This window comes from Netta rufina (genome assembly GCF_964035555.1).
Source record: "Netta rufina genome assembly, chromosome: 16".
Lineage (NCBI taxonomy): Eukaryota > Metazoa > Chordata > Aves > Anseriformes > Anatidae > Netta > Netta rufina.
In genome coordinates, this window is record NC_140140.1 from 6,714,932 (window position 1) to 6,739,244 (window position 24,313).

General features: G+C 64.0%; 1 protein-coding gene across 1 annotated transcript; it reads left to right on the forward strand.

The window, feature by feature from the left end:
* SRC (SRC proto-oncogene, non-receptor tyrosine kinase) lies at positions 1 to 23,421 on the forward strand. The gene is made up of 13 exons (XM_084296905.1): positions 1 to 67; positions 11,905 to 11,973; positions 13,869 to 14,118; positions 14,348 to 14,447; positions 17,381 to 17,479; positions 17,908 to 18,011; positions 18,991 to 19,140; positions 19,622 to 19,777; positions 19,886 to 20,065; positions 20,147 to 20,223; positions 20,360 to 20,513; positions 20,649 to 20,780; positions 20,890 to 23,421. The coding sequence occupies exons 3-13, from the start codon at positions 13,878 to 13,880 to the stop codon at positions 21,096 to 21,098; spliced, it is 1,602 nt and encodes a 533-aa protein (XP_084153031.1). The 5' UTR covers positions 1 to 67; positions 11,905 to 11,973; positions 13,869 to 13,877; the 3' UTR covers positions 21,099 to 23,421.
* The last annotated feature ends 892 nt before the right edge of the window (positions 23,422 to 24,313 follow it).

The window sequence follows — 24,313 nt, forward strand, 5'->3', positions numbered from 1 at the left end:
GCGGCGGCCGCGCCCCCGGCACGGAGACAAAGCCGCGATCGAGCCCCGGAGGGCGCGCACGGGGGAGGTGAGCGGGGGGCGCACGGTTTTGGAGAGGGGGGGGGGTCCCCATGGGGTATGGGGGGGTCCTCGTGGGGTACGGGGGGGGTTGGGGAGGAGCCCCCCCGAGCGGCTGGGGGTGTCCCCGCCGTGCGGTGGGGTCGGTCCGGGCGGCGGTGCCCGCGGGCGGGTTGTGGGGTCTGTGGGGTTTGTGGGGTCGGGGGGCGTCCAGCGGAGGATGCGCGGGGTTTTGGGGGTCGGGGTCTGCCGGGGGATGCCGAGGGTCGGGGTTTGGGGCGGTTCTGAGCCCGGCTGGGGGTGCCGAGGGTGCAGCGGGGTCCGGCGGGGCGGCACCGCCTGCCTGCGCTCCCCTTTGTTGTGCTCAGGGGCTGCGGGGGGACCCCCGGGAGCGCAGGGCGGGGAGAGCGGGGCCGAATGTAGGCCAGGACATGAAATATTCATCGCCCCCCCGCTCCTCGCTTTGATGTCTCCCGATCCCTTTCCCTCCTAGGCTTCGCTCGCCGCTGATTTTCGGGGGGCTCGCGTCCAGTGCCGGGGGGGGGGCCGCGTGGGGCCGGGGCGATGCTGCGGGGAGCAGCCCGGCGGGAGGCTGCGGTGCCCAGGGTGGCCCCACCGAGGGCTTTATCCACCCGCCGAGTTCCCCCCATGGCCACCCAGGCGACACGGTCGCCACGCGTGGCTGGGAGCCATCGCGCTGGCGCGTCCCCACTGTCCCCACCGTCCCCGTCGCAGCAGCACGGGGTTCAGCAGAGCCAAAGCGGGGCCGGGCTGGGCTCCTCTGGCTGTATCGGGGTGCTGACCTGGTGTGGTGTGCCATGTCACCCCAAAGAGCTGCGAAACCCACCAGGGGGTCCGCAGCATCCAACGTGCTCGGTCCCCGTCTGGAGCCGGGCGGTGACCTCGGTCCCCTCCCCGCGCTGCCCTAGGGGCTCGGGGTGTTCCCATGGGGTGTTGGTACGTTGCTGTGGTCACCCCAGAGCTTATAGGGCCACGGGGCTGTCGCGGCTTGTTCCGAACACGACGCGAGGGAAGGGGACGTGGTGGGGCCGCTCAGTGCAGGGGGGTCCCCAGGACAGGTCCCACCACCCGGTGGCATTTGGGGCCGGGGTGCGGTGCTGGCATCGCGGGGACGGGACAGCGCGCCGCCAGCAGTGCCGTCCGCCAGCCGAGCCGCACGAGGGTGGCAACAAAAGGCTCGGTTTATTTATTTTTTTTCCGTCCTCCCAGGCTGGTGCTCCCCGCAGGAGGAGGTGTGCGGCAGGCAGGAAGCTGGAGGGTTTTGTCCCTCCTCTCCGACCTGCTGAGGCGCCCACCGCCAGCGGTGACTAGCACACGGGCGTGGGACTGAGCCACGGCCACCTCCCCCGAGGTCCGGCCTTTGGGGCTGGGGGCTGTTTGTCCCCGGGAACCCCATCAGCACCTCAATGTGTGCCTGGGCTCCCGTGCGGCACCAAAATGTCACCGCCAGTCCCCGGGGAGGTGCGATGGGGACGCACGGGGAGGACGTCGCCAACGTTGCAGGGCAGCTCCCAGCGCTTCTGCTGATGGGGAGACCGATCCTGCGCTGCTCCCCGTGCTGCCAGCAGTTGTTCTGTGCCTCCCTGTGCCAGCTCAGGATCTGGCCCCTGGACAGACCTCGGCTATTTGGTGCCTCCGAGATGAGGCTGCTCCGCGGGGAGCCGTCTCTAATCATTAGCCAGTCGGTGCTGGCTTCTCACAGGAGGGCACCTCTGTTCCAGCTCATGGGCTGGCTCCCAGGGCCAGGCTTTGACCCCCAAGCAGTGGGGCAGGGGCTTGTCCAGGGAGCTTCACCAAGCCCCAGCCCAAGGATTTTGGGGACGGGGTTATTTATGGGGACAGGGTTGTCCTTGGGCTGACATGGCGGTGAAGGGAAGTCCGCTGTTCCCTGTCTGGGTCTTCAGCGGCCTCACAGAGCGCTGGAGATGCCCTAACGATATCTCTGCCCTTTAATGACTTTGTCCCACGTGAAGGCAGATCACCTCGGTGCTGTGGGGAGGCAGCGAGGGCTGGTTAAGGGGAAGGAGCTGTGTGTGGCTCACGGTGGCCAAGAGCTGCAGAGGCTCCACTGCGGGGACAGGAAACTCCGTGGTGACACAGAGGGGACATCGGCGCTCCCAAGGGCAGGCTGGCCCGGGGCAAGCAGCAGCATTTCACCGGGCTCATGGAGGCGAGGAGGGAGCAGAGGGGATGGAGCTGGGGGCTCCTGTGCCCCCCTGAGACCCCTGCCCCTCCTGCACGCCCCAAGCCGGGGCTGTGCCTGGCTCGTGAAGCCGCTCACACATGAAATTGGTATTTGGTAGGGGCAGGGAGGATTTGGCCACTCCTTATAGCGACCAGCGAGTGCGTGTAACGCCTCGACAGGGGAACAGCTGGAGCGAGCCCAGCTGAAGCAACAGCCCCCGCTTCCTCCCGGCGTGTTCAGGGGGGAAGAGCACGAGAGCATCGCTTCCACAAAGCGCTGCCCGCTCGGCCTCGCGGGGGGAAGCGCGCGGGGCTATCTGAGGCACTATTGTTTCCTGCGCTGCCTATTCTGCTGCTCGGCTTCTGACTCGTTCCTTTATCTCCTGGAACAATTTCCCGTCTGACCTCGCTTCCTCAGCACTTTGCCTCTCAGCCCCGAGCCCTTGAAGCCCCGCCGGAGCAGCGCGTGTGCGCCCGGCACGGGCAGGCTCCCCGCGGCGCGGTGCTCGCCAGCCAGCTCCAACCTCTTGGCGTGGAAATTGCCCCCCTGGCCGTGCCGTCCGTGTGACTGCAGCGCGGGGTTGTCACCCTTTCCATTCTGCCATCCTTCTGTTTTCCGCCTCCTCTGACTTGGGGGCACTCGGAGTTGTTCCCCCGGGGATCGCGTTGTGCCGGAGCCTCCGTCCGGGAGCAGAAACGTGCGTGCCTCAGAGAGGGGGAGGAAAAAGTGATGATTCTGGTCCTTGATGTTTTAAACTGGCAGTGAGCCATGAGATAGTCCACCCTGAGGTCCAGTCAGGAGGGCTGGAAAAAGGGGGGGGATGTTTTTTTGTTTGGCTGAGCACAGCTGGACCCGCGTGGGCTGCGTCGCAGCTCAGGTGCGCCCGGGTCCTGTTGTGGCACGGACGGCCTCGCTGCGAGGCCCTCGGCGGCGCTTTGCACATGCCTCTGCCGTGCACGGCTCGGAAAAGAAAGCGCCGAAACAGATTTCGGGAACGAATGTGGTTTGAACCTGGGCCAGGAACCAGGACCTGTAAATCTGCGTCTCGCGCTGACTTCCCTCGAGGCTACGGATCTCCTCGCTGCCCTCTGCCTCCCCGGGAGCCGAGCTGGGGAGCGCTTGGGACGCGCTGGGGGCTGCTGGGGCTGCTGCAGGGCACGGGGGGCACCTGTGGAGGCAGCGCCCGAAAACCAGCAAAGGGACCCTTGGGTCACAGGGAGGATGAGAGCGGTGCGCGGAGCGAGGAGGAGAAACCCTGGGGAAGGGGGATCCGGGTGGAGGTTTTGCCTCAGACCCTACAGAAGCCTGCCCCAGCCCCACAGCTCCAGGCTGCCTTGGTGTTGCGTGGAGATGTTGTGGAGTAGCCGAAATATCTGTGGCGTAACCCGAGGGTCAGCAGGGCTCGTCTCGGTGCCTGGCTGCGTGGGAGAGGGCTTCGGGGAGGGAAATGAGGAAGCGCAGCTCTCAGCAGCAGGGCGGTCTCGTGAGCCTGTGCTCTGCGCCCATCCCCGGCCTCTCCCCGTCACCAAACCCCTGCTGTCACCCTGGTGCCATCTCCGGCTCGGTGACAGCCGTCCTGCCGTGCCTGTCCCCGGGCTGGGGCACAGCAGGGCTGCCCTGCGTGACTCAGGGACACTTGTGTCACTTCCACCCCGGTGCTGCCACAAGGCACCGAAACGCCCCTGTGAAGCCGCCACGGGGCAGCCGGGCTCAGCTCAGCCTCGCGCCCTCCTCCCCAACGGGGTCCCCATGGGTGCCCCGGCTCGGGGGCAGGGAGCTGTTGGGAAGGGCAGGGTTTGGGGTGCTGAGGTGGGAGAGGACGGCTCGGGGCAGCCTCAGGTGGGGTGGGCTGAGCTGAGTGGTGTCCGCTCGGCCGGGGCTAAGCCGTGCGGGGGGGATGGCAGCGGGGTTGGTGCCGCGTAGCCCCGGGCACAGCGACGCTGCCCGGCCCCAGCAGCTCCCCGTGCCTGCGGGCTGCCGTGTGTCTGAGCAGCCACATCCTAAAAGTTTCCCCCTCGCAGCCTGCTCAGCAGAAGCTGGGGGCTGCAGGGCTGCCTGAGCTTCGCTGCTCTGCCTCGCTTCCCCAGCCGCCTGCCTCAGTTTCCCCATCCAGACCCACTGCAGCTGGGCAAATGCGACCTTACGCACGTGGCGTGCCGCTGCTTCCCCGCCAGCAGCCCCCCGGGTGGGACTTTTAAGGGTTTCCCTCCCCAGCTCAGCTGGTTTTGTGCTCGGCTTCCCCCTCCCCAGCTCTGTCCCCGTGGCCGCAGGCTCGGGCTGCGCCTTCTGGGGTCTGGATGCTCCTGGGGTGGAGCCGTGTGGTGGGGAACTTCCCCAAAATGAAACAAAACAGGGGAAAAAAAAAAAAGCAAACGTAACAGCTTTCGGAGTCACTCCCTGCTCTGCCGTGCCCTTTCCTTTCCCTGGCTGCCTCCAGCGTGAGATAAGGGGAGCCCCAGCGGCCCGGGGGGGCTCGGGAAGCTCTGCGTGGGGCTGGGCCCTGCCACCACGGCGGGACAAGAGGGTGAGAGGCCAGGGGACGAGAGGCCACGTCTCATGAGTTGGGGACACTGAGTGGTGGCCGGGCTGCTGCCTGGGGTGAGTGCCTGCGGTGCCAAGGGGGGGGGCAGATCGGATGGGAAAACCCAGATCTCACCAGATCAGGTGGGGAGGACACGTGTGACCCCAAAGACCCTGCGGTGAGGATCGGTGTGGTGCTCCCAGCTCACTGCTGGGTCTGAAAGCCCGCGGGGAGGACGGGCTCAGGGTGCCGGGAGCGTGTGCGCACACGTCCGTGCGTGCTGCAGCTCCTGGGAGCCCTTCTCGCCCTGCCGGGGGTGCTGACGGCCGCAGGGCTCAGGGGGTTCTGGTGCTGTGCTGTGTCCGCGCTGTGTCCAAGCTGCCGGGGATGGGAGGCGATGGAAAGCAGGAGGTGCCGCTCGGCCCTGCCCCGCGGGTGCTGCCCCCGGGAGGAGAAGGGCGCTCGGCAGCCCTGGGTGGGACGAGAGACAAGAGCACGGGTGGGAGAGGTGCCCAGGGAGGGCTCAAGGTGCCCGTGTGCCCGCAGCTCGTCCCGTGCCAGCAGCCCCGGGCTGGTCCCTGCCACTCACCCAGCACCCAGCCGGGCTCTGGGCACCCAAGCGAGCGGTGCGGGGCCGGGACGTGCACGGGGCCTGGCTCTCCCCTCCCGGAGCGGCAGGATGAAAGACACCAGCTCAGCGTTTTCCTTTGTTTTGCATCTGCTGGGGCTGTTTGCGGCGAGCACCGGCTGGGCTGCACCTCGCGGCTGGCTCCGAGCATCCCGCTCACCCCAGGAGCAGCGGGGGCACACCTGGGGAGCCCAGCACGGGGTTTTTTTAGGCACAGAAACACCGTGTGGGTCCGGCTGATCTCAGCTCACCCCGAAACCCTTCCAGTAGCTGTGCCGGGCTTCCTCTGGTGCCCCCAAAACTGGTGACCTCGTCTTGGTGACAAATGGTGCTGGAGATCGGAGTGGCCGTGGGGGCTGCTGTCCCCACCGGAGAGGTCCAGGCTCCCCGGGCACGTCTCGGGGCAGAGCGTGGTGGTGCTGAGAGCAGCGCTGTGCTCCCAGGCTGTGCCTGCCGCCCTGGCAGCTGCTCCCAGCCCCATCCACACACGCTGAGGCGAAGGCAGGGGTAACGTGAGCATCCCTGGGGACCCTGCCTTGGCGGCTGCATCGCCCAGCCCTAACCCTCAGCCCCCCACAGCCCCCTCCGCCTGCCTGGTGGCCCTGAGGTTCCCTGGAGCACGCTCCACGGGACCGCTGGGGACCCTGCGGACACCTCCCAGCCCTTCTCCTGTGCTGGCAGCCACCGTTTCGCTTCTTGTTCCACCTTGGAGCCTTTTGTGCCGTCGGGGTCCCGCGGGGGCTGCGCGGGGCGGGGGCCGTGCGCCCCGAGCTGCGGCCCCCAGGGGTTTGGGGGGGCCCCGGGAGCTCGGCTGCCAGCCGGACTGGCCAGGCTGGTTCTGCTCAGCGGGGAAATGTTTCGGCGGTGACGCCAGCGTGGCCGGGGTGGTTGCAGCTTGCTCGGATCTGGAGCTTTTCAGCCTGAAAAAGCGTCCTCAGCCTGGGGCGCCGGCCACGCAATGGGGACGCCGGTGCGGCACCCCCTGAGCCACGGCACCCGCAGGCAGCGCCGTTTGGGGCCGATCCGTGCCGTTTGCTGCCTGCCTGCCCCTTCCCTTCCCCAGGAGCCGGGCTGGGCGCTGGGTGTCCCACGGGGAGCCCCGGGCTCTCTCCTCGCAGAAAGCAGAAGCGAGCTCCGTTCTCTGCAGCCGTCCTGGAGCCGGCAGCAGGGAGGCAGGAATGGGGAACTGAGCTCCCCGGCCCCGTGCTCCTCCTCCAGAGGCCAGCCCGGGTCACCCCGCTGCCGCCCGGCCTCTTTTCCCCTGGAAGGCTCAGGGGGAGGATGGGAACGCCGTGCATTTGGGGGGGCTGCGGGAAACAGGAGCTGGGGGGGAGCCCCGGGCTGGGGGCATGTCCTGGGGCTGGTACTGACAAGGAGCGTTCTGGGGGTCTCTTTGGAGGGCGTTTTTGGGAAGATTTGCCCCATGGCTCCGTCAATCCTGGTGCTGGTCCCAGCTCCCCGTCAGTGCTGCCCGGCCCCGCAGGCGTTTGGTGCACTTGGGAGCATTCCCTCCGCTTCTCCCGGCCTTGGCAGGAGGAGAAGGGTGCCCTCAGCACCTGTCTGGGAGAAGCACACTTCAGGTGAACACACGCCAAGGGCTTTGGAAAGCATTTCTTGGAGCTGGTTTGGCAATCGCTGCTTCTGGCTCGTGCCCTGACGGGGATCCTGGAAGCGCGGGGTGAGCTGGGCTGGGAGGCACCGGGAGGCGATGCGGGGCCATGCCCAGCCTGGGGCATCTCCCCGGGGACATCCCAATGCCTCACCGGGACCCGTCCCTGTGCCGGTCTGGCCTTGGGGTGAAAAATTTCTTCTCTTTGATTACTGGGGTGCCCTTGCACAGCAGAGCGGGTGGAGGACACCTCTGTTGGCTGGGGGCGAGGTGCTCCTGTCCAGGTGTCCAAATGCTCTCCAGAAGCACTCATGGGGGGGCTCCAGGAGCCTCCGGCCCACTTTTGCTTCTTCCCTGACCCCAAACACTTCCTAACAGTGCCCTGAACCCTGGGACCTCCTCTGGGACACGGGCACGGGGCTGGTGGAGCCCTGGAACCTGGGCTGGCACCTTCCTGGCTCCAGGTGAGTGGTGGCCTCAGCTCTTAGCCCCGGGGCTGGACTTGTTGCCCGGTTTGAAGCTTTGGAGACGTGGCTCTGTCGTGCCCGGGTCTGCTGCAGGTGGTGTCCGTCCCTCTCCCAGCACAGAAATCCCCTGCATGCCTCGTAACCGCGCCCGAGGTGCTGGGATTACGCCCAGATCCCGCTGTTCTTTAAGGAAAGCCGCTGCTCTGCCCTTGCTGGGGAGGAGCCCTTGGGGCAGCAAGAGGCTTAAAACACCAGAAAACACGAGGTGCTGGCACCCTGCTCGCCCCGGGGAGCTGGCAGTGAGTTTGGGAGGTCAGCCTTGTGAGTTTTTTCTTGCCAGCCTTAAGCAAGATGGAGCTTGCAGGGCGCCTGCCGTCAAGGTTTCCCTGCCCTCGCCTGGCTTTGGGGTGCTCTGGGGGACACCGGGGGGCAGCGGGCTGTGTGCGGAGCCATCCCCTGAAACCCTGCCTGCCTGGGCAGCTTGCTTCCCATCGCCTCAAAGAAACAAAACCCAAATCTGACTGTCGAGGGCTGGCCCTGCTGCGCCGGGCAGCGTGCGGCCCCGCAGTGGTGGGGGTGGCGTGGTGTGTCCCTGCCTCCCTGCACACCTCTCTGTGTTGTGTTTTTTTTTTTTTAATGTTTCTGAGTTTCTTGGCCAGATAAACATCCAGCACCTGCTTTGTGCCTCTCAGGGCTTTGGTCTGGTCTCTAACTCGTGTTTTGACACGTTCCCAAATTGCTCCCGAACGTGACTCTCCCCCGTGCGTGGAGGGGGTGGTGGGGGGGTGAATTTGTATGGCTGATTTAATTATCCTTCGCCCTGTCACGACCCGCTGGCCCCTGCTAGGTTGGGCTGTGCAGCTTTAATTAAGATGGCTCTAAATTTAACGGGAGCTGACAGGGTGCTAAGGGAGGGGCCGCTCCTCGCATCGGGCGGCAGCGCGTGGCCGGGCGCTGTGACCCCACCGCGTGCATCCCTCCCTGCTCCGCCACGGCCCCAAACCTGCTCTGTCCTGGAGGATTTCTTCTGGGGGAGGCAGGGAAGGGTGGCCGGGGTGCTGTGGTGGGGAGGGATGAGCTGGGATGAGCTGGGGGAGCAGCCCCCCTTTTTTCACCAGCGCGTGGGACTCGGAGATGTGCTGCTGTGCCGGGGCCTCGAGCTCCGGGCAGGGCAGCGAGGTGCTCCCGAGTGCACCAGGGGCTGCGCTGCCGTTTGCTGGCCCCCAGCCGCGTGCCTTGCTGCCGTCCTGGTGCCCTGCAAGGTGTCCGTGTCCCGGGATTCGTCCCCAGCACTGGGATGCCCTACAAGGTGTCCGTGTCCTGGGATTTGCCCCCAGCCCCTCCGTCCCGGTGCCACCACTCACGGCTGGGCTGGCGAGGCTCTGGTGCCGCCTCTGCAGTGGGAGGAAGCAAAATTTCGGGGGCATCCCTGGCACCGAGCCCCCCATTTGGGGGCAGGAGCTGCATGTGCGTGTCTGGGGTTGCGTCTCCTGCCAAAATCGGGGAGGGGGCTGCTGGAGGACGGGCACGGGGGCTCACAGCAACTCATCGGCCGCCTCCAGCCGTGGCTCTCCCTGCCTGGTGGCACACCCCGCAGGCGATTTTTCTGTGCCGTGCGTGAGCCCGTCCCTGCTCCCGGCGTGGGCAAGGGGCGTGGGGTGGGCTGGGGGCCGTGCCCCAGGCTTTTCGCTCCTTCCCTCAGGTTCTGCTCACCCCCGGTGGGCTCGGCGCTGCACCACGAGGTGGCTTTGTCTCGCGCGGCGTCCCCACCGCCCTGCACGCTTCATTTTTCAGTCTGGCAGCAGACAGGTGCCGTTACTCATCCCGTGGGGGCTCTGCGAGGCGCTGAAGCAGGCGGGTGTGAGGGGGGAACCTGCCTGGGGCTGCTGGTGGCCCCCTGCCCGCCGCCCCCCGGCTGTACCTGCGGTGATTGCTCCGATTTCGGTGTGTGCGAGGCGGGGATCAGGCCGTGCTTCATGCAAAGCTCTCCCAGGCAGGGCTGGCAGAGGCCTCCCTGCAACCATGCTGCAGGGAAGGGAAGCATCACCTCTTTAGGGGGGGCGTTAAAGCCTGGGGGGGGGTCACTGCGCAGATGTCCCTGCCCGGCGTGGTGTCCCCATGCCTGGAGCACCGTGTCCTGCTGGGCACCCACCCGGCCCTTCAGCAGCCCCAAGGCCAGAGCCTGTTTTGCCGGAGATTTCTCCCTCCCCAAGGCTCCCCGTCTGGCCCCGGGCCCCAGCGTGTCGCAGAATTTCCCAAGGTTTCAGCTCCTGCTACACAGAAGCCGGCAAACGTGGTATTTCTGTGTTTTGTCTGCTCCCAATCAGTGCCTTTTGTTAGTGTCTTTGGGAAAAAGAAAAAAAAAAAAGAAAAAGATTGCTTCGCCCTGCGTCGCCAAGCCTGCTATCGGCGTGGCTTTTACAACTTGCGCTGTATCCTTGAGCCATCCGGGTGCAGCAGCCTGGCTGGAGGAGACGCCTTGGCCCCCGAGCTTCCCCCTGTGCTGCTTCTCCGAGAGCATCCCTGCGAGGTAGGGCGGAGGAGCCAGCCTTTTCTCGCGTCCCACCGCGCCGTTTAATATTTTTGGGGGGGAGCAAAACCCTGGGGATGCGGGTATCGGGGGGCTGGGGGTGTCGGGCAGGTCAGGCGGTGTTCCCAGCCCCGGCTGTGCTGCGTGGGGGCTCTGCTGCCCCCGGCACGAGGGGATGGGGAAGTCGCTGCCGCAATGGGGCCCAAGCTGAGCGGGGCAGCTCAGGGCGCTTCCTTCAACTGCTTCTGGAGACGGGAGCGCGGCGCTGCCCTCCTGCTGGGGCTCTCCTGGGCGGGGATGCACGGCTCGGCCAGGCCCTGCTGCTGCTTGCAGGGGGGGGAAACGGGGAGCCAGGAAGACCCCGTGTGTGGAACTCGGTGCTGAGCATCCCTTTGGGGGTCCGGGAGGGCTGCCGTGCCTGCTGCGGGGCAGAGCGCCTCGCCACCCGAGGGATGCTCCTGTGGGGCCACCGTGGGAACGTGGCAGTGCCTGGGGACACGGCGCGGGGCGGTGGGGTCACGGTGCGGGGCGGTGGGGACGCCACGTGCGTGCGCGTCGCAGCCTTATTTGTATGTGCTGCAGCCTGGAGTTGAGACTGCAGCTTCCCCCACCTCCCATCCCGCTGTGCAATTATTGGCGGCGAATATTAGTCAGGCACAAATTACAAACCATTCAAGTCATAAAAGGGCTGTCAATCAGCCGCTGCTCGTTACCCTCATCAAATGCACTAAAAATAGCCACAAAACTTACTGCCACGGGGTGGGGGGAAGGGGCGCAAAATAAACCCGCAGCGTGGCACATCCTCGGCACGGCGCCCGGCCGGTGGGGGGGACACGGCGGGCTGCGGCTCCTGTGCGGGTTTGTGCCTCGTGCTGCAAATTTGGAGCATGAGGAGCCCGGAGCAGCTGCCATGGAGCTGCGTGGTGTGATGCTGCTAACACCCGGGGCTCCTGAATGAAGGCAGGAGGCCGTGGCTGGGTGGTGAGCGTGGTTAGCTGGTGGCGTGGGCAAAAGCTCGGTGCCTGCTCCGTCTGCACCCGTCTGCGGTGCGCGGTGTCCCTGGAGGCGAAGGGAAGCTTGGGGTCTGGCTTTTTGGCACGGCAGCATCCCTCTGCTGGGGGCCGTGGCCCATCTGGGGGTGCCGCAGGGGCTGCCTTGTGGCTGACCCCTGTGTGTTTGGCGTGTGGGGAGCCCCCGGCTGCGGGGAGCCCTTCCTTGCTCTGACCCGAAGCTCTGCCCTGGGCTGCTGCGGCCAGACAACAGCGTGTTTTGCACGTCCCCACAGCGCCCACACTTGCAATAAGAATCTGTGCCTTTTGAGAATTTTGGTGAAAACATGCTTTTCTTGCTGAGTCAGGGCTTGAGCAGCGTGAGGTGCTCCAGGACTGTGCGCGCTCCACGCCGCGGTTTGTCTGTGCTGCTGGGGGCGAGGAGGGCCACCCATGTCCCCGGGGACAAGGTCCCTGTTTGGTGGCCCAGCGCCCCTGTGGCCAGACCCAGCCATCCGAGACAAAGCAATGGGTCTGGAAGCGCCCCGTGGTGCTGACTTTGCTTCTCCTCCTTTGGGGGAACGACCAAAAAAACCCCCCAGCGGGTTGGGGCGCCCTGGGAGCCGCGCGGCCCTGCTGCTCTCTCGCCGCCCTGCATCGCCCGGGGCTGCCCCCGCCGCCTCCTCGCCCTTCTCTGGGTGGGTGCGATGAAGTGGAGCAGAGAATCGTCCCCTCTTCACACATGAGAGAGCAGAGCGGGCGGGGGCGAGCTGTCTGCCCCGCGCTGGGGGCACCCACCGAGGTGGGCGGGTGGTGAGGAGGAGGAGGAGGAGGAGGAGGGTGGGCGCAGCAGCCCACGCGGCGGGGACAGGGCCACTAACGTCCCTCTGTCTGCAGCAGGAGCTGAGCTGAGGCCGCTGGCAGCCCCCCACAACCCCACGGCCAGGCTGTAGCTGGAAAACACAGGTAAGGAATCGCCCTGGGGGGGTCTCCCCATCTCTGGGTGCCCCCAGGAGCCGGTCCCGCGGGGACCGGAGCTGAAACCTCGCAGCTCAGCACCGCGGTGGTTCGCAATTTGTCAGCGGCGCCGAGCCCCCGGAGAGGAAAGGAGAGGAGTCCCTGCAGGCTGCGACGTGCCTGGGGTGCTAATCCTGCCCGCAGGAGAGCTGCCGCCTCTGATCCGTCGGAGGCGAGCGCGAGGAATGCTGGCAGCGCTCCAGCCCACCGCCTGCACCTCGGGGGGAAGCCCTGCCCCAAATCCTGCCCGGCTGAGGACAGGAGCGGTGCTGAGCTTCAGGGGAATTGCTGCGGGTGGTGGGCAGCTTCTTGCAACCCGATTGCTTAACCCCGCTGCCCGGCAGTGCTGCTTGGGGACAGGAGTCCCCCCTTTGTCCCCACAGCCACCCTCATGGGTGTGCTCGGGGGCCGCGCTCCATCCGCTGCCCATCCCGGCCATGTCCCAGTTGTGTCCCCGCCGTGTCCCTGCTGGGGGAAGTGCCGCGGCCAGGGGAAGCTGTGAGCACGCCTTGCTCAGAGGCGCGTGGCCTGTCACGAGCCCCGTGGTCACAGCCCTGCCGGCCCCGGGCAGCCCACGGGGTCCCGGGAGTGCCAGCGGGTGCCCGAGCCCCGCACGGAGGTGAGCGGAGGGAGGAGAGCATGGAGGGGTGGCTCTTGGTATGGGAGGGGGCTTTGCTGCTTTTTTTCTAAAGACCCGCTTTCCCCTGCACCTCTGCTCAAGCATTTCTGATTTTAGCAGCACATTTATTTATGGGGCAGCCTCTCCCCTCTTCTCCACCGCCAGTCTGCCAGCGGTGACGATTTGCCTGTGCGGGGTTTGTGTCTGACCTTCCCGTCCCGCTCAGCTCCAAACTCCCCAAAGCGTGGGCTGAGGCCCTGCTAGAAGCCAGGTCTCTTGGAAAACGAGCCCTGACGGTCAAACCAAGCCCTGAGCACGGGGAGGGAGCTGGAGGAGGGAGCAGCCCCAGCTCTGGCTTGGAAAGTCCTCCGTGGGGCAAAGCCTGGCAGGCAGCTGCAGCCCGCTCGCCCTCTGCTCCGTGCCCCGCGGGCGCCGGCTGCCTCCTCTGCTCCTCACCTGCTCAGTTTTTCCTTGTCGAGAGGTTTCTCCGCCTCCCTTTTCCATCCTGCCTGCGTGCTCTAGCCTAAATATTGCCTTCCATAGCTGCAGGACACTGCTGTGTATCCTGCCATCTTGGGAGGCTGCGAATAATTCCCTTCCTTCATTTATATCATTACCTTGGAGGTATTTATAGAGCCGGATCCGAAGTGGCAGGGAAGGCAGGGCTATATATAAAGCAGAGATCCCTTGGTCCTTAGCCGCTGACTGCCTGACACTGCTCCCGACCCCAACTTCTGCTCCTTGTTTCTGAGGTTTGCTGCAGGCTTTGGGCTGCACAGGACCGTACCCAGCACCCAAACCCCCTTCGGGGGCTGCACCCACAGGCACCGAGCAGAGCCGTGGCCCCGCAGCCTCCCCGTGCGGGTGGCCCTGGGGCTCCCGCTGCTGCTCGCCCCGGTGCCCAGGAGCCTTTTTCTTCGAGCAGGGCTGGCCCTGGCGTTCCTTGGTGGGGTCGGTGGCTGTGCTGTTATCCCATCTCCCCAGCTCATGCTCTGTGACTTCTCCCCACCCGCCTCGTCTGGGGACAGCGGGGGTGTGGGGGGCAGCGATGCCGCCCCGGGGCAGGGGCAGGAGGGCCGGGCTTCACGGCAGCTGGTGCTTGGAAACCCTCTGGGGGTTTTGTTTCTTTTCCTAGAGGGCAGGCAGCTTGCAAAACCCCTGGGAAGCAGCTTAATGATGATGATGATGATAAATAAAAGCCCTCTGCCTGTTTTGCCTCCTCCAGCCCGGGACCATGGGGAGCAGCAAGAGCAAGCCCAAAGACCCCAGCCAGCGCCGGCGCAGCCTGGAGCCGGCCGACAGCACCCACCACGGGGGGTACCCGGCCTCGCAGACACCCAGCAAAGCGGCTGCCCCCGATGCCCATCGCACCCCCAGCCGCTCCTTTGGGACCATGGCCGCCGAGTCCAAGCTCTTTGGAGGCTTCAACACCTCCGACACCGTCACGTCGCCGCAGCGCTCCGGGGCGCTGGCCGGTCAGTGCGGCCCCGGCACCCTCGGGTGCTGGCGGTTGGGTCTGGCTGGGTTTGGTTCCAGCTCCTCCTGGTGGTGGCGGGGTCCCCTCCTCTGGAAGGAGGCTTTTTTTGTTTTGGGCTAGGTTGGCAGAGGTGTTTTGTCTGGTGGTGGGAGGGTGGTGGGACGGGAGGGTGCCCCGGTGCCGTGCTGCGGGGCGGCGGCGCTCACCCTGAGCGGTTCCTGTCGCAGGCGGAGTCACCACCTTCGTGGCCCTCTATGACTACGAGTCCCGGACCGAAACGGACCTGTCCTTCAAGAAAGGAGAACGCCTCCAAATTGTCAACAACACGTGAGTGTCCCTGTGCCCCTGTGGCCAAGCTTCACCCCCTCGAGAGGGCTCCAGAGGGGTCACCGAGCCCAGCCTCGGGCAGGCCAGCTGTCCCCGGGGACACTCCAAGGGGCATTTTAGAGCCGTGTGTGGAAGCAGTGACATGTCTGAGGCCACTGGCATCAGAGGCCATGGCTTGGGGGATGCTCGATGCTCCCCCATCCTCCTGCCCCCGCTGCTGGGCACCGCTGCCTCGCAGCCCTGCCACCAAGCCACCTCCGCGTCCCAGAGCCGGTTCCCAGCTCGGGGCCACGTCCCCGCCTGCCCCCCGTCCCCGTCAGTGCTCGGCTGCCTCTCGTCTGCCTGGACTCACCCCCTCCACTCCCCAGATGCTTTTCTCGTCCTTCCGCGGTGCCTGTGACCTCAGCTTCCCTCTTGACTGTTTTTCTTCTCTCCTGCCCGCCACGCTTTCGTTAGGAGGAAAGTGGACGTCAGGTGTGTACCGCGGGTTGGTGCTGCTGCTGCCGAGCTGCCTGGTGAAGGGCTGCCCGCGGGTGGGAGCAGGAGGGAGCAGGGGCTGCCTGGGGGGGCTGTGCCCGGCCACGTTTGACCTCCCTGGGCAAGCGGGGCAGCACGCGGAGCCCCCCCGTGCCGGCAGCTCTGCACCGGGGAGGTCTGAGCTGGCCCCGAACCCCTTATCTGTGTCTGGCACCCCTCATCAGTCCTGTTTCGTTTGGGTTTCTGCTCCTTCCTGGTCTTTTTTTTTTTTTTTTTTTTTTCTTTGCCTTTATTTTTGCATTTTTTAATTCATTTCTTTATTTTTTGTGAGTCGCTCCGGGGGCTGGCACAGTCCTCAAGTTGCTGCGTGCTCGGTCCCGTTGCGCAGCGCGCTCAGCTCGCTGTCCCCGCTGCTGCCACCTTGAAACCTGGGCACCAAAACCAGCCCCACAAAGGCAGAAGGACGAGGGGCTGCCCTGCAGGCAGCGCTCCTGCCCCGCGGGGATCCACACAGCTGGGTTTTCAGTTCGGTCCTTGGTCTCCTTCCAACGCTCATCGTTTATTAATGGGGATTCGCTCAGTCTGTGAAGCCTGGGATGTGCTGCGTGAAGGGCTTCAGTGGTGCACAAAAAGCCCCAGTTTGGGGTGTTTGGTGCTCCTCCGCTCCCCAGCCCCAGCAGGGAGCTACCCCGGGCTCCTGCTCCGCTTCGTGGTGCTGCTGTGGCCGAGACCTCCAAAAGGAGCCAGGCCCCGGGCAGTACCACGCTGCTCGGCATGGCTGTGAGACCGTGGTTTTGCTGCCTGGTGGCTGCTGTACCGGGGCTGGGTTTGCAGCCCATCGCCCCCCTCCCTGCTCCTGCATCCTGCAGAGCCCCAGCAGTGACCCTCGGCCTCCCCGAGGGCCAAATCCGCTCACCCCATCACCGAAAGAAGGCCCCCTCCCAGCCCGCTGGCAGACAACGGGGGTGTAACGGGGCATTTTGGGTAAAACCGAGCAGGGAATTGTTGAAATGCTTTGTTTTGATGATGGTGATTATTATTTTTTTTTCCCCTTCCGCTGAGACATTTTTGGAATAGTTTGCTTTTGCCGAATTCCCAGATTGCAGCCTTCCAGCCCGAGCTGGAATAAAGCCCCGAGCCAAAATCTGGGCACTTCTCAGGCAGATGTTTGCTCCGGCCCCATGGGAAAGGAGCTGAAGCAGCCCCTGGCCCCGTCCCGGGGAAGGTGGGGGCAGCAGCTCCGTGCCCCCTGCCACGAGGAGCGAGGGGACAGCCCCGAGGGGACAGCACGCCCCGTGCCGTGGGCACGCGGGGCTGGGGCGAGGTGGAGGTGTGCAGGGATCGGGGCACAGGGGGGCTGAACTCCTCAAGGTCAGGCTCACGGGGTCCGTGCCTGCAGCAGTTGAGGGCCAGCACCTCGAGACCTTCCTGGGGCCACCTCCTCTCAGCCCTGGCTGCTTGGGGCCAGCACTGGGACACACAGGGACGAGCCGGGCAGAGCGCACCCCGCAGCACCAGGGCTGGGCTTTGCCTGCAGGCAGGTTTCCCCCCCATCGCCCAAATTCCAGCCACATCCCAGCCTGGGGTGCCCGATTTGGAGATGCTCGGCGAGCTGTGGACCATGGCTGAGCCCCAGCACCACCAGCCCTCGGCAGAGGCTGCAGGGGGACCCCTGTGCCCGTCTGCCCCGTGCCTGCTGGATCCGGCCCGAGGGCACCGCAGCAGCCTAAAGAGCACCTCACGCTGTTCCAGCCTGCTCCAGTCCTTATTTATTTGATCCATTTTGTTGCTTTGAGTAGCCTGTGTTTAACAAATTCTGCCTTCTTTTGTTGTTGTTATTTTTTTTTCTTCTTTTTCTTTTTCTTTTTTTTTTTTTTTTCTGGTGCTTTATTTAATCGCTGCCATTCTGTCGCTTTTTTTCCCCCATTTCCCCTCCCTCCCCCTTTGCCTGTTGCTCCCCGCTTACCTGCTCGCTGGGGTTTCCGTCGCGCCTTATCTCCAGCCAGGCCCAGCTCAAATTCAGAGGGCTCCAAAGGTATTTTTTGGCTCTCCGGCCTTTTCTCCAGGCAGGAGACCCCCTCATTTCACAGCATCCCACATGCTGGGAACATGGGTGACCCTGGCACCGTGGCGATGCTGTTTGTCCTGGGGGTGGCAGCGGGGCCCCCCCCCGTGCCAGCAGGCTCCCAGGGCTGATTTGGGGCAGGTTGGGCTCTGCTGCCACCCTCCTGCCCCATGCCCTGGGGTCTCCGTGGGGTCTTTCTGCGTGCCAGGGTCCTGCTGCGGGGCTGGGTGCGGGTGCTGCTCGCTGCTGTCCCCCCCCGGGCTGGGCTCTGCTTGCTCGTCCCGTGCCTCTAGGGACATGGGGACGCTGCCCGGAGGTAGGAGAGGGCACGGCCCGAGGGGGCTTGGGGGCTTTTTGGCTTCACACTGAGTGTGTTTTGGTTCTCTTGCAGGGAAGGTGACTGGTGGCTGGCTCATTCCCTCACTACAGGACAGACGGGCTACATCCCCAGTAACTATGTCGCGCCCTCAGACTCCATCCAGGCTGAAGAGTAATTGCCATCTTTTAGACAGTTTTTTTTTTTATAAAAAAAAAAAAAAAAAGCAATAAGAAAAAGAAAAACCACCACCCACCGAGCGCTTTTCCCTCTCTCCTGTCCCTCTCCTCCTGGGCAAAACCTGCAGGGGCCTCTCTTGTATTTCTTGGGACTTTTTTTGGGGTTTGGTTTGGTTTGGTTTGGTTTGGTTTCCAATCCACGTGCGTCTCCGCAGACTGTCCCCAGCCGGTGGCAGAGCCCACGGTGGGGGAATTCCACCCCCAGCTCTTGCTTGGGGTGCCCCAGGGGCTGCCCCTCCTTTGGGGAGGCTTTTGGAGCCCAGGCGCTGTGCAGTGCCCTCGGTTGGCGGCGCAGGATGGCTGCTTGCGAATCCAAGGGGTGCACGGGGGCCCCGTGCTGAGCCTGTGCCTTCCCTCCCGCAGGTGGTATTTCGGGAAGATCACTCGCCGGGAGTCCGAGCGGCTGCTGCTCAACCCCGAAAACCCCCGGGGGACCTTCCTGGTGCGGGAGAGTGAGACCACGAAAGGTGAGCCCCGGCTGCGGGGACACGGGGTGCGCTTCGTGCCGGCCCCAGCCTCCCTCCCCTGAGGTGTTTCCATTCAGTGCAGAGCAGGAGCCTGGTGCTGGCCCCTCTGTGCTCAGCGTCTGCAGCCAGAATTTGTGCCTCTGGGGTTTGCTCCCTGTGCAGCACCCAGCTGCTGCTTTGCTTTGCTTTTTTTTTTTCCTTTGCTTTGCTTTTTTTTTTTTTTTCTTTTTTCCTTTTTTGTCCCCTTTCTGCCACACTCTCCTCCCGGCATCCAAGCTGGAGGCAGAGATGTTCTGTTTTTACCCACCCCAGCCCTAATGGTTTGCTCACCCGTGTACCCACAGGCTTCCAAAACACTTTGGACTGGAACCAGCAGCATGTCCTCTCCCTGGCTTTTTTCTGGTTTTGTTCTTTTATTTTTTGTCCCACAAACACTTTTTTTTCCTACCACCCATGTAATGTCAAATTCTTGCTTGTGAGCAACCAGACAAAGGCAATGATTAATTTTTAGGCCCTCCTTTCAGGTCTAACGATTCTTGATCCTTGTTTTGTGCTTCCTGATTGTGCGAGTTTGATCTCCGGGGTTTGGCTGGCCGAGGATGCCGTTTCTTACCTGGAAACGTGCTTTAGTCTGGCTCCAAATGCACCGTTGGGAGAAGCTCCTTGATGTTTTGTTTTTCTGCTTTGGTGCTTTGAACATGGTGCCATTTGCTTTATTCCAGTGGAAACAGCTCATGCAGGCAGCAGCGTGAACCTTCCCTTTTGCTCCTTGCAGCCCCATCCTTCCCCCATGCCCCTGCCCCTTTATTGCTGCATTCATCCCTGCACCTCGTGGTGCCTCTCGGCTGTTGCACCAGTTGTGAATGACAGATAAGAGGGGCTTTTTGGGGTAAAACCAGCAGCCTGCATGCACCGTCCTGCTCCCCCCGCGGGGGTCCGGTGCCCACGCAGCCCCTGAGCCGCTGGGTTTTGCCCACAGGCGCCTACTGCCTCTCGGTCTCCGACTTCGACAACGCCAAGGGGCTCAACGTGAAGCACTACAAGATCCGCAAGCTGGACAGCGGCGGCTTCTACATCACCTCTCGCACGCAGTTCGGCAGCCTGCAGCAGCTGGTGGCCTACTACTCCAGTGCGTACCCGGGGCCATGGCCAGACCCCCCTGCCCCACGTCCCAGGGGTCTGGGTGATGCCCAGGGCGCTGTGCCTGCGCCAGGGGAGGTTTAGGTTGGGTGTCGGGAGGAATCTCTTTGTGTAGGGGGTGGTCAGGCTCTGGAACGGGCTGCCCAGGGAGGTGGTGGCATCCCCATCCCCGGAGGTGTTTAAGGGATGCGTGGATGTGGCTCTGAGGGATGTGGTTTAGCGATGGGACAGTCGGACTTGGTGGCCCTGGGCGTCTTTTCCAAGATGGATGTGCCCCTGCTGCAGGGAGGGGCTGCTGGAAGCCAGCACTGGCCTGGGGGTCCCCAAACCAGGCTGGGGGCACCTGGTGAAAACACAGCTTGGGTTTCAGAAAGGGGAAGGGATCTGGGTGTGGGTCCCCGAGGTGTTTTGCAAGGAAGCCATTGCGTGCCTGAATGCCAGAGCATCACCCCCACGTTGTGCCCTGCTAGAACACGCCGACGGCCTGTGCCACCGTCTGACCACCGTCTGCCCCACGTCCAAGCCCCAGACCCAGGGGCTCGCCAAGGATGCCTGGGAAATCCCCCGGGAATCGCTGCGGCTCGAGGTGAAGCTGGGGCAGGGCTGCTTCGGAGAGGTCTGGATGGGTAAGGACCGCGTCGGCCCCGTGTCCCCAGCGCAGCGTCCTCGCCACATCTCCCAGCTGGGGGGAGCAGGCAGGGGACACGGCCCCATTAATGTGTCCCGTGCTCCAGGGACCTGGAACGGCACCACCAGAGTGGCAATAAAGACGCTGAAACCCGGCACCATGTCCCCGGAGGCCTTCCTGCAGGAAGCCCAGGTGATGAAGAAGCTCCGGCACGAGAAGCTGGTCCAGCTCTACGCCGTGGTTTCGGAGGAGCCCATTTACATCGTCACCGAGTACATGAGCAAAGGTGAGTGCATGAGAGATGCCGGCTGGCCCGGCCGGGTGGCTCTGCTCTGCTGAAGGATGCTGAGCACTGTCTTCCTCGCAGGGAGCCTCCTGGACTTCCTCAAGGGCGAGATGGGCAAGTACCTGCGGCTGCCGCAGCTCGTGGATATGGCAGCTCAGGTGGGTTTGTGGTGTCCCCCCCAGTCCCGCGTCCCAGTTCCCTCCAGCTGGGTCAGGCCTGGCTGCGGAGCCGTCCCCCCTCGGGGGGCTCCTCGTGTCCCCCCGCGAGCCTCAGGCCCCGTGCCCTGCCCCGCAGATCGCGTCCGGCATGGCCTACGTGGAGAGGATGAACTACGTGCACCGAGACCTCCGGGCGGCCAACATCCTGGTGGGGGAGAACCTGGTGTGCAAGGTGGCCGACTTCGGGCTGGCGCGCCTCATCGAGGACAACGAGTACACGGCCCGGCAAGGTGCGGCCCCCAGTCCCCACAGGGCGTGCTGTGCTGTCCCCTGGGGTGGTCCCTTGGTGCCTGGCGTCCCTTGGGGAGGGCTGGGGGGCTGCACTGGGGTGGGGGAGCACCCCCTGACTCTCCCTCCTCGCCCAGGTGCCAAGTTCCCCATCAAGTGGACGGCCCCCGAGGCGGCGCTGTACGGCAGGTTCACCATCAAGTCGGACGTCTGGTCCTTCGGCATCCTGCTGACCGAGCTGACCACCAAGGGCAGAGTGCCCTACCCAGGTGAGAGCTGGCACCAGGGGTACGGAGCCCCGAGCCCCCCCGTGGTGGCGGGCACGATGCGGGGTCCTGCCCGGCCCCCCTGCTCAGCACCACGACCCTTTCTCCTCAGGAATGGTGAACAGGGAGGTGCTGGACCAGGTGGAGCGGGGCTACCGCATGCCCTGCCCGCCCGAGTGCCCCGAATCGCTGCACGACCTCATGTGCCAGTGCTGGAGGAAGGACCCCGAGGAGCGGCCCACCTTCGAGTACTTGCAGGCCTTCCTGGAGGACTACTTCACCTCGACAGAGCCCCAGTACCAGCCCGGCGAGAACCTATAGACCTGGAGCTCCTCCTGGCACTGGAGACCTCGCCGCGGGGCGCGGAGGGCCGGCCTCCCCGCCGAGGGGGCTGATTTTGGGGAGCCCCATCGCTCGTTAAGACTGCTGGCCCCTGATTAACGACGGGGCAAGAGGAGCCCAAGGGTGCTGGCACCGGCTCAGGAGGGAGAGCGGGGCAGCGGGCTGGCGGGGCATCACCCCCCACACACACACACACCCCAAGAGGCTTGGCTTTCGGGAGGCTTTTTCCCCGGAGAAATCGGGGGACAGCACCTCCTGCCTCGGACACGTGGCCACGGCTTCTTGCACCCTCCCTGGTTTAAAATCACCACGACTTTCCCTGCCCCTCCGCCCACCCTTTTTGCTCTCGTTTGCCCAAAGGTGTTCACAGAGACATTTTGCTGTGGGGAAGGCGTGCGCCAGCACTGGTTTGGACTGGGATGCAGCTGGGGAGCAGACGTTGCGAGGCACCAGGCCTCAGGATCCCGCGGGCCCGTGGTGCCAACAGGACACTGGCCTCGAGGCTCCTTCCTCCAGTGCCTGCCCGTCCTCGTGCTGGGAGTGGGACCCGGCCTTGCTCGGGGCCCCGCTGCCCGCCCCGTCCCGTGGGACCTCCTGGGCACACAGTCGAGTCTTCCAGCCGTGCCTGTCCCCAGGGCCGTGCCTCGTCGCTTCTGGGATCGGCATCGAGGGGGGGAACCCCACGGAGCCCTCGCCTGCCCCATGCAGCCCACCCGGGGCTTCTCCACCCAACGCTACGCCTCTGCCGGCCGCCAACCCCAAATCGAGACCACGGGGCTGGGGCACGTGACAAAGGAGCATTTTGGGGGAAATACTTGTTTTTTTGCAATGTGGTTGTCCACTGGTACGTTTCCAGCTGCCTTCCCCACTCCTGCTGCCACCCCCCCGGGGCTGGGCTGCTGGGGAGCGTTGTGCCAGGCGGGTGTCTGTAGGCTCCCCGCGCCCTTGGCTGTGTTTCGGAGGTCTCTGCGTCCCCGTGCCCAGCTTCGTCCCCCCCATTGTTCCCCCCAGGCTGAACCCCAGGGGCCGCGCACAGCCCCGGCGCCCCCCTTGTACATAGCCCCCGCGCGCCCCCCACCAGCCGGCCAGGTTGCATGTGGTTTTGTTTTCCTCCTGCCGTCACGCCGCCGTCTCTGTCTGCGTTTGTCCCTGAGCAGAACCCCTCACTGTGCTGGCCCAGCACCCGTGGAAAACCAGGCGAGGAAGGTGCTGGGGCCGCCCTGGGGGGAGCTGCTCCTGCCCCTCACCCAGCAGCAGCAGGGCAGAGCCCCCCGCTCGCTCCCGCAGCTCCCCAGCGTCTTATTTATTGAACGAGTTCTGGCTTGGTGGCTCCTTTTTAACAGTAAAGCCTTCAAACGTGGCACAAATGGAGAGATCCTGCCTTTGGCTTGGAGAACAGCAGCTGTTTTAATGGATTTTTTTTTTTTAAACCACCTTGGGACTCAGAGCCTCTCCTTCCCCCAGCACCTTTGCATTCGTGCAGGGACCGTCACGCCCTGAGGTCCTTTAGTTCTGGTCTCATGGCCGTTTGGCTGATGGGTCACAGAGAAGCCCCTCAGTGCCATGAGGGGCAGCCTGTGCCGAAACCACGGGTGGGACACAGAATCCCCGTCCCCAGGAGAAGGCTCCTAAAGCTCTAAATCCATGTGCAGAAGACGGATCGGACCCCCGAGCTGGGGAGAGAGAAGGCGAATGCACGTGTTAGCGTGTGACCTTTTGTTTTCTTTAGCACGGACAGGTTCTCATGAGAGAACAGCCGGGCCGGGGTGCTCCCAACCCAGGTGTTTCATTCCCTGGCACAGGAGCAAGAACGTCCCAGCAGCGTCAGCACCACCCTGGGCTCTCTTCCCTGCCCCGGGGGTTTGAGGACAGGGAGAGGCTGGGGACTGTTGGTGGCAGGAGGCAGGGAAACAACCCAGGAGGAGCACGGCGCAGGGCAGGGGATGTGTGTCTGTGTGTCCGTCTGCGTGTCCGTCCATCTGACCGTGTGTGCGGGGCGTTAGGTGGCACCTGGGGTCCCTGCTGCAGGTGGCCCCAACAGAGGCCACGCGGGCTCAGAGCCTCCCCGCCGTCACCCTCCTGGTCTGCCAATTTGTTTTCAAAGCCAGTCATTTAGAGGGGAGCCCCCCCTACCCCACGATGCTCCTCGGCACGGACGCGATGGGCCGATAACCCCGTACGAGAGATTTTCTGCTGGTGTAATTTTTATTTTTTTTTTTAAACAGCATTTTTGTAAGATCTCCAGACGACTATGCAGAGAACGTGTGGCTCTGGTTCTCTCTCCCCAGCTCCCCCTCCTCCCCACCTGCCTTTTTCAGTGTCAAAGTAAAATATTTAGCTTTTTTTTTTTTTTTTTTTTTTTTTTTGGATAATAATAAAACTTTGGAAAAACCTGAAAACGTCCAGCTTTGTGGGTGGTGGGGGTTGGAGATGCTTTGGAACTCTAATGTTGTTGTAAATACTTTGCAATTTGATAATTAAATACAAACAGACCTCACAAAAACAAACGAAAAAAAAAAAAAGTGTAGCTCATGTATGAGAGGGCTTCTTGGCATCCCTGGTAGGGGGTCGGTGGTTACCGGAGTGAACGCAGCTTCTCTGTGTGGCTCCTGGGGTTTTGGGGGGGCCTTTTCCATGTGATGTGCCCCAGATTCGGTGCGCAGCCCTGCAGGATGCTGTGCGCCTCTTGGGGTTGGGGTTGGGCTCGGGGGGACCGGAGCCGCCTCCAGCAAGGGGAACCTTTTCCATCACATCCCTCCTGCTCTGCCGGAGCTCCAAATCCACCCCTGGGTAATGGCCAGCACGAAATATAACTTTATATTCACTTACAGACCCCTGATTTATATAAGCTACATAGAACTGCGCACAGCAAGCCTGGCTGGTGGTGCTGGGTGAGCTCCCAGGGGAGGCAGGGGCTATAATGGGATGGCAGCCGGCTCCTGTCCCGCATCCATCCATCCCAAATCCTTTTCTGCATGGGGCTGTGCGGGTGGCAAAGCCCAGGCTAGGGAGGGAAGGCTCCTCTCTGCAGCCTGCTGGATCAGCGGGCTGGCAAGGAGCAGGCTCACTTCATTAGGGTAATTAGTGGGTGCTGATTGGGATCCCTCAGCTGGTGATTAAGTAATTGATTTGTACCAGCGGTGCGGTGGGAATAGGCTCTTGGAAAGCAGGGCTGTGGCTGAGCCTCAGCGGTG

Bases quoted from the DNA above. Each gene is read 5' to 3' on its own strand.
- SRC (XM_084296905.1), top strand. From the start codon at position 13,878: ATGGGGAGCAGCAAGAGCAAGCCCAAAGACCCCAGCCAGCGCCGGCGC. The intron at 18,012-18,990 runs GTGAGCCCCGGC...TTTTGCCCACAG, and splicing joins GGAGAGTGAGACCACGAAAG to GCGCCTACTGCCTCTCGGTC. The intron at 19,141-19,621 runs GTGCGTACCCGG...GTGCCCTGCTAG, and splicing joins GCTGGTGGCCTACTACTCCA to AACACGCCGACGGCCTGTGC.